At 40.3% G+C, this 9,715-nt stretch overlaps 2 protein-coding genes across 2 annotated transcripts; one reads left to right on the top strand and one right to left on the bottom strand.

Annotated features, from left to right (window-relative positions):
• Positions 1–528: 528 nt before the first annotated feature.
• On the bottom strand, positions 529–5,393 carry SARC_05188 (hypothetical protein). The gene is made up of 7 exons (XM_014300967.1): positions 5,206–5,393; positions 3,528–3,702; positions 3,020–3,247; positions 2,045–2,163; positions 1,502–1,643; positions 960–1,130; positions 529–709 (listed from the first exon to the last, which is right to left on the bottom strand). The coding sequence occupies exons 1-7, from the start codon at positions 5,368–5,370 to the stop codon at positions 558–560; spliced, it is 1,152 nt and encodes a 383-aa protein (XP_014156442.1). The 5' UTR covers positions 5,371–5,393; the 3' UTR covers positions 529–557.
• A 1,989-nt stretch (positions 5,394–7,382) lies between these two features.
• On the top strand, positions 7,383–9,343 carry SARC_05187 (hypothetical protein; the record flags this gene model as incomplete). Its single annotated transcript, XM_014300966.1, has 2 exons — positions 7,383–7,618; positions 8,200–9,343. The coding sequence occupies 2 exons, from the start codon at positions 7,383–7,385 to the stop codon at positions 9,341–9,343; spliced, it is 1,380 nt and encodes a 459-aa protein (XP_014156441.1).
• Between the last annotated feature and the right edge of the window lie 372 nt (positions 9,344–9,715).

Raw genomic sequence — 9,715 nt, 5'->3', positions numbered from 1 at the left:
ACTCTTTGTGGTTGCATCAATGTGGGATGTACGTCCATCGCATACCAGTATGTTCCAGTGATGCGAACCACTTAAGCACCCACAGACCAGGGGATAGAGTTTTGGGAACCTTATTGTCCATCCATCCTGGGGTGCGCTTGCAAAGGTTTGGAATGTTCTTACGATACACAGAGACACAGAGACACAGACAAACATATAATATATATGTATATATACATATGTGTGTGTGTGTGTGTTTCCGCGTGAACTCATAGCGCAGATTGTACACAGACAAACATATAATATATATATATATATACATATGTGTGTGTGTGTGTGTTTCCGCGTGAACTCATAGCGCAGATTGTACACATACTGTTAGACCACACGGATAGCGTGGTCTGCCTTTTCCGATTGCAAGAATGTCTCTCTTGTGCGCTTGAGTAAGATTTTTTCGTCCCTCACAGGATCCAGCTAGTCAAAATGTTGCTAGCGATCTAGTTTTTCAATAGCAATTGAGAGAACTTAACAGAAATGACGTATGTGATGCAGGCATAGTTCTTTCGAATGGAATACGATCAGCTTTTCTCGTACTGGCTGATAAGCGCGACGTCTACGATGTATGCTTGCTCAGAAGCGGGTACATCGGATGTGATGTTAGGGTGCCGATCTTCTGTCTGGTTGAGCAATGGTGTGCTTTCACCCATGGCCTCGATCTCGTCAGCTTCGTCTGATACGAATTGAAAGAGGTGTTACTTCAGATTGGTTTCTTGGGACCGGTTTTATCCCAAGCTAACTGAATATACCATATAGAATCAGCGCTCAATATAGCCTCAAAACAACACCCCAAAATATAGCCATGTATGTCCTGAATGATGTCGCGTAGGTCGAGCTCATACCGAAGCGAAATTGATCGACGGCACTACAATACTCGCACAATATACCGAATATGACAGCAGTATTCAATTAGCACAACATACCATCGGGAACACCCGTAAAGACCATAGGCGTAAACCGATTAGCATCCCAGATCAGATCAGACGCAAGGTATGACCATTTCACTTGCACGTTGTCTGATACCACCTCGTCAATACCGTCGACAACCGCAATGATCTCAACACGCATGGCTGCCAGGTCTGCGGCCGACTTTCCTGGGAGCCGATGGAATGGGTGTGGGAATTTGCTTAGTCGTTAACATATCAAACGCTAACTGAGAGAATATATCATAATTATCCATAGTTATGCGTGCATACGAATGAACAGCCAACATCCTCGTATATTTGGCACGCCATTCGTGCAAGAATGTACAAATTCGCGCCACGGCAAAAAAAAGTACGAACACGAACAAACGCACACATATAAATAATACATACATATACTTCAACATATACAATGCCCCAAAATGCATGCGACATTCTACGCAACAAAGTATATCGGACTGCATCAGTTGTGCGATATGTTTTGCATCGATTTACAGATATTGCTGGCGACAGGGTCTCATAAATGTATATAACATACTCACCAAACAGCGGAGAATTCTCGTCGATGGGGTGTACCACCTGCCAGGGCAGTCCAAGGTAAGGCTTACTCAAATCCATGAACCGAGCACGCCCCTTTTGGCGATTCAATTCGAAGGCTAGCTCGTGCGTAGTGACGAACGCATCCTATTTAAGAAAATGGTCACCAGGTGAATCGTCAGTATCTGAACCATGTCTTTGGGTGCTCTGGCATGCATAGACATTGTTTTGATGAATATCCAAGCGCATGGCGAAAGGGCACTTCGCCCGGGTGCCCTAGCAAAGGCGGATGAGGGATTCATCGATGCACGTGCGAAAGTTATGACCTGTGCATGAAACTGCTGAGCACACCATCTTCCATAATGCGGGTGTACACTGTCCACCCACATTCAATATAGACAATGAGCATGGAAAGTGTACTCCCACATGTGCAACACTCAAAAGTTTAATCAAGCCACGCGCGAGTCTCATTATAGCGCAGCTGCGGTAGGCGACAACAATTATTCCAGATATCCCAGAACTATTCAGCTCACATTACACCAACATACCGTTTGAGAGTCTGGACACGCACACAGGAGAGTGAACTTCGGCTCGCAGAGAACGGACAGCCTTGCATTGACGAACCGGAATACCAAACACCGCCTACCAGCTTTGTACTCGCCAATGCCTTGAATCATCCGCAGTGAATTTACGAAAACAAATGAATAACGTAGTTGAAAGACGCTCGGATCAAGAAACAGTCAACTTCATGGATTAGTCCCTACAGTAGCCGCGTAAAACGATCTAAAATGTATATTTTTGCTGTCGCAGGCATTTCAAAAGTTGTGTAGTGATGGCCGTTGTATGCAACCTAAATCTCATCTGAAATGTGAATAATTATCTCGGATAGTGTGCAGACACCCTTTGGCCGCGACCTGATATACCACTGCCGCTGATACTTGTTCCGTGTTGATGAATGGTATGTATGTTCAATTGAGGTTCTATGAGATTGCTGTAACCATAGCAGCTCAAAGAGTGTGCACGATTTCTTATATTCTCCCATGTTGGCAACAGGTAGACCTTGTCGTTCCAATTAGCGATGCTGCACCGGTTTGTCATACATTGAAATGTCGATGTGATGGTAAGGCGACCGAAACGGCCACCACTACAGCCTTATCTTCACCGCAATAGAACAACATAAAAAATTCATCGATGGCCAAGTGCTGTTACGCTGACATCATAATACACAATTCAAATCAAATGATTCATGTGTCAAAATGTCTGAGTTTATGACCCGCACATAATGTAACTATTAGTAACTAAATTCAAATATGGAACGTGTACAGCGTGCAAAAACTGGCATCGCTTTGTTGTACCAATATAGTACTCGCGGTTCAATCATATCCTCGAGCGTGCTCCAGATACTATCTCGGAAATGAGTGTCAATAGCGAACGCGTACACGTTAAGAACGATTATCGAGAAGACACAGTTTCACAGGCAGTGTGACTGTTAATATCCATATAAAAAAGCTTTTAGTACATACCAGAATCGGGACTCTCATTCGGATCCATGAAGAACGATGGCTCCTTCTCGGTCACCAAGGCAACACTACTGTGGACAAAGTTGTGCTTCAATCGACTCGGCCGCGATATCTTCGCAAACACTATGCCGTATTGAATCGCGGAGAAGAGCAGATTGCTGTAAGACTGCGTACATGCTACGATGTTGCTCAAGTGAGACACAGGATGAAGTACTCCATAGCCAATCGTGTCTGCGGAGAGGAAAGTAGGGATGTAACATACAGACGTTAGGCCATCGATCGAGCATTTTAGCTCAGATAACTGTAGACTACTTTACTTTGACATCAGATTGCGCGTACACTAGCTTATATGCTAAACATCCAACCATGTTATGCACTCAAGACTACAGAGCTCATTCACGTGTGACGTTAGAGCTTTTGTATTGAAAGAGCAAATACGTGCAAAATTCAATCCTTGATGTACACAAGTATACCTGCTGTAAATACTACAGATCAAATTGAGCCATTTTACCTTCCGTTTGTACCGAGAACCAGAAGCATTCCATGAAGTTTGCCTTCATTTGACTGTTCGCTTTGGACACATATACACCACCACTGGCATAGTATAGCAAACCAAATAGGACGATTGTAGACACGTAGAAGGCAAGCGACACGAGCATTAACTTCCACCAGGTTAAGTCGATGAACTGCAGATACGGGTGCGAACACAAATTAGAAAAGGTTCTCGATGGCATCACACAAGTCCAGTAAACCCTAAAACCCTTAAATTACACATACACACACATACAGACACAGCCAAAAACACACACATAAACATACATACACACACATAATCACACACACACATTTATATATATATAAATATAAGCACACATACACATACACATAGACACACACAGACACAAATACAGACACAGACTCAGACATATATATACTTATACATTGAAAACTGAATAGTTATGGACAAGTTTCACGTACGTAGAATCGGATATAATATATGCATATCCATATATATCTTTATATATCTACATACACAAACCCACGCACACACACACACACATATATATATATATAAATTGATATAATGTATAGCGAGTAGTGATATCTCCAGACTGTAAGATTGAGAGTCTTACGTGTCCATATATGATATACAATTGCAACATACACAATTGAAATAAATAAATACGAAATAATTTTATATTTATATATATATACATATGTATATATATATATATACATGTTTCTGTGTATATACATATAAAAACATAAAAATATATAAATGTAGTACATAAATATATGTGTGAAGTTTTTACATAATATATATTTATACCTATATATATACATATATATATATATATATATATATAACATCAATATATACATATGTATATATGCATACATATATAAGAAATATATGTATACATACATACGTGCATACATTGAAACATGAATATATATATATATCTATAATACCTTTGCATATATAATATATAAGCATTACATTATATACTGTACTCTATTATATATATATATATATAAACGCACACACATACATGTATGTATATATATCTGTCTATAAATATATACATATACATATATATATATATACAAACCACAAAGATGCACACTAATTCAGATATATATATATATTTATATATATATATATTTATAAGTACAAACAAATGTGTATGAATATGTAGAAACATGCATAAATACTTACATTTATATATATATATATATATATCCGCGCACACACATATACATATACATATATATATATATTGATAAATATACATATTGATACATATACAATTATATATATATGCACGCACACGTATATATATATATATATATATAGTTTATATATATGCACAAATACATACATAAACACGCACACACACACACATATATATATATATCTATATGTACATATACATACAATATAAAAGTAGATGTACAAATATTTGGCACATACATATATGTTCACATAGCGACATTTTCATTATTTATTTTACTTATAAATAAGAACGAACAAGACACAAGGAATCTTAAGTGAGACGAGAGCTTGTGTATATATTGTGCACATGTGTATTTTCAATAAACTTTCATGACATCAAATATTAAACAGGAATTTCTACAACTTCACTCAGCGTCAAAGACCAAAAACGTCAACTACAGAATTCCCTTACCGCGTGATAGAAGTCTTTGCTGAAGGGGCTCACACCTTCTCTGACAAGCGCAATCCTACCGGCATTGTTTACCAGTCGAGTGTATGTATGTCTTGTCATTTCTGTATCATCCTGCCTATATAACGAAGGTATTTGCGGACTAGTTATAATTGCCGGTACCTCCATGTTTCTATCCAGTTCCGGATTTGAAGTATGAGGTTTAGCAATCCGCCGTATGCGGTAACTTGCGTGCATAGGCCGACTATAGTGCGGATAAGCCAGTATGTACTAACTACAAGATACATATGGCCGAGGTAGTTATTTGAAGGTCTGAGGGAACATCACTATATCCGTTGATTTCCGTTCGAGAGATTCATAGATGCATGAAAGATTTCATAGACGCATACTATAAGAAATATCTCATAGACGCATACTAAAAGAAATACCTCATAAACACGTATTTTACGAAAGGCATCATAGACGCATATTGTATGAAATATTTTATAGACGCATATTGTATGAAATATTTTATAGACGCATACTGTATGAAATATTTCATAGACCCTTTTATTTGAAAGATTTTATAGACGCATATTATATTATATATAAAATAATTTAGTTATTTATGTAAATAGCCTAGTAGAGGATAGGTATTTTTTTTATACACAGCAACTACACAATATAAATAAGAAGCGAGAGAAGCAAGAAGAATACAATAATGAGTATGTGTGTATAAAATCAATGAATTGTGAAGTACTTGTGGTCGCGTACAGAGTGTCCCGACTGTCTTAAGTATGCTCTTCAATTCCTGATTCGTTGTTACGTTTGGCGCCCTTTCACATCATGAACTAATGATCACATTCGAATTTTAACACAACTAATATGGTTATTTTCTCAGCTAATGAAATCAATCAAATCCTCAACGGAATCCCCCGGTGATTTTCATTGTAATTTTGACAGTATCGGTTGTAAGTTTAAAATTTTGGAGTACTAGTACGTAGGGCTAAGGCTGCGACGGCGGGCGAAGAACGAAAACATGTGTTTGGGTTTAAAAAGAAAAATTATCCACGAGGCTCAAGGAGTCCTTTGGGGTTTTGGCTGTTCGGACTGGCTAGTGAGTGGCTACTCTGGTTCAGGGTTCTGAGGTGGTCCAAAATCGGTGTGGGGTTTTCCTATGCCCCAAGTTGGACCGACCCTGTCACCATCATGTAGGGCAATAAATACTACACATATACGAGTGAAAAAATATGTTTAATTGCCTACTACAAGCAGTATCAAAACAATCCAAATCAAATACTGTTCTCTCACTTTTGCTGTTGTTTTTATTACATTCCCTATATTGTATCACGTATCAAAACTAGCCCAAATAAATCTCAATAGGTGTCAAAATAACCTAAAAATATATATATAGATAGGTGACAAAATTTAAAATCCATGGATGTCTGGGAGGCCGAGGGAAGGGAACCCAACCAGAGTAGCCAGTCCGAACGACCGAACAGCGTTAAAGATGAACTGCAGAAGAGTTCATACACGCGAGTATTTATAGGAAAAAAATCAATTTTATTTCCACTGGACAAAGAATTATCAATACTCGCGGAATAAAAAAGTTTTTAGAAAGTGCCAACGTCTAAAATAGCAGTTCGGTACAGATGTTTAGTCAAACCCAAGATCTAGATCCTTTGTAGGGTGCTTTTACTTCAGTTAAAAAACTGTTATTTTTGAAAATAAGTCTATTGACATCGCCAAATGTTAAAACATACATTTTGAAGTGTTCAATTTAGATCTTAGAGGGCTATGTTTGAAGTCTCCAAAATAATGCCACAGGGAGGCTATGAAATTATTTAAAAAAAATACAAGATATCTTTGAAGCACTCTCTCATAGCCTTCTAAATCCTCTGAAAATCTCCCGGAGGTTTTTGTGCGAAATACAACAGAAGCTGTATTTGTTGTCGTCTTCTGGTCGTTTGATGCCCTCGGCCGCCGCACTCCCATAATGATCTTGCTTGCTCAACCTGTGTCTCTGCATCGCACACAGCCTTCTTAAGTTCCAATTCCTTCTTTGAAAAAGGCTAACCAGCGTATGACTGATTCAGATTATTACATCGACCTATACATACAGTGCTATACGATATGTGCTTTGGTCATATAGGGACACATCAACAGTTTAAATAGCAGGTCTCAAAATTCGAACCACGAGTATGCTCCGGTGTGCTCGGCAGCTTTTCCGCGACCAGTCGCTGCTATGTACAGCACCTATTATCACACTGGTTACTGTCGCGTCACTAGATGCAGCAGATAAGAATCTATTAGCGTCCTCGTTTCCAGTGCTCGCCCGTACGCTGCACCTGGACATAAGCATTCTGGGATACTTCTCGCTATTCAGCAATCTATCGTATGCGTTGGCACTCCCCTTGTGGGGATATCTTATACACAGGTATATTGTACACACGGGACTTACAAGATTAGTTTAGTTGAGATCTCGCTATGTTTAAAATTTAAGTTTCAACTGCACACGCTGGTATCCGTCAGTTCCTTTTCCAAACTGTACATGTATAGGATTGGCTAAAAAAATGATATACTATAGATATGAAATCCGGGCTGCCAAGAGTCAATAGAAACAAACCGTCAAGCGACGATTGTAGCTATTCGCTGCGTAGGAACATCTGCTGTGAAGCTGGTTGTATATTCCGTAACACGTCAATAATTTTATGTAATTGGTTCGCATCGCGTACGCTGCGCATAGGCGACATAGAGTAGACCATATCGGTATTAAGTTGGAGGGTTCGAGTGCAACATAGTTCCGTATACAAACGTATCATACGCAATTCGTTCGCAAAGTATACGGGGCACCAAATTGAAATGTAAATTGTTCATTCAACACTACACAAGCACAGCTATATTAGTTAATTTCGCCGCCTACAGATTTAGTTTAGAGCTACCGCGAATACAGCACGCCATAGTTTATATATCCTATCCAACACATAACATACTTTATATCGTCTCGCACACATACAGGTATGGAATCGACAACATTCATCTGTTATTGGCCACGTCCTGCCTATCTTGGGGCATAACTACCCTGGGTGTTGTCTTATTCGACGAGAGTATATTTTTGCAGGCTGTGTTCCGCGCACTCAATGGAGTGGCACTCGCATCTGTGATGCCGCTGACGCAGACTCTACTCGTGGAGATAGTTCCTTCATCAATGCGGGGACGTGCCTTTGGCTTCATGGGTGTGTGTGAAAAGCTCGCCGGCATGTTCGCCGCAACGTTCGTGGTGTATATGGATAATTGGCAGATACCGTACTACATCATGGCATTCCTCTCGGTGATGTTTGCATTCATAGTCAAGTCTGAGTTGGATCCAAATAAGAGTAAAAGCGATTTCAGAGGTGTGTACCAGCAAGTGAATATATGTGATTCAGTCAAAGGGCACCGAGACTCAAAATTGTCGATTCTGCAGATTATACAACGCATCGCACGCATACCCGCGTTTGTATGTTTGGTGGCTCAAGGCGTGTTCGGAGGCACACCCTGGGATATAATGAGCTTTATGCTCTTACTATTGAATTGGCGCAATTTCCACACGGAACAGATAGTCGCCATACAGATAGCTATGGGAATTGGTGGCACCATTGGTGGTTGGCTTGGAGGCACTCTAGGTGATTGGGCTGCCGTGAGACATGGGAATCGTGGACGGATATACGTAGCCTTCACGAGCGTTGTGGGTGGGATCCCCCTGTATGCAAAATTCCTGTACGCCACGGAATACGAGTATGCCTTGCTATACATGTTCGCTTTCAGCGTCATCGGCTCATGGCCCGGCGCTGCCGCACTGCGACCGATATGCGCTTATTTGGCTCAAAATGCCAGTGAAAGAGCCCAGATTGTGTCCATGTGGATGATGCTTGAGAAGGCATCCGGGGCGATATTTGGCGCTCCGCTAGTGGGGTATTTAGCGAGCAATTTAATCGATGGCTTGCGCGAGGCGGGTGATGGCTCTGAAAGTATATACGCAGACGAAAAAGCGGGTGCATTGGCGTTCTATCTTTGCGTACTATCGTCCTTCTTCTGGGCCCTATGTTCTATGTTCTGGTTGCTCATGGACTATTACATGCCGCTGGGAGATGATGTGAAACTGTCTGTAAATGCAGGGTAGGGGCTCGACTCGTCCATGAAGATTCATAGAATCTCTTGAGTGCGTCTATGAAGATTCATCGAATCTCTTGAGTACGTCTATGAAGATTCATCGAATTTCTTGAGTACGTCTATGAAGGTTCATCGAATCTCTTGAGTACGTCTATGAAGATTCATCGAATCGCTTGAGTAGACGCAGAGTACTACCTTATTTCATACTGGGCTATTCTCCTGGGCGCTGCTCAATTCGAGAGAAATTTCATACCTCGCGCGCTTCGTCCACGCCTAGATGTAAGCACAATTCCATTCTCTTGCTTTGTCACGCGAATTCAGATGAAGATTGCTGGTTGACGAGAAAATCGGAGCGCATATATGTGATTCGGACTCAACAGAA

Source organism: Sphaeroforma arctica, assembly GCF_001186125.1.
Source record: "Sphaeroforma arctica JP610 unplaced genomic scaffold supercont1.322, whole genome shotgun sequence".
Lineage (NCBI taxonomy): Eukaryota > Ichthyosporea > Ichthyophonida > Sphaeroforma > Sphaeroforma arctica.
Note: the sequence above shows the minus strand (reverse complement) of the source record. Positions and strands in the feature narration are given on the sequence as shown.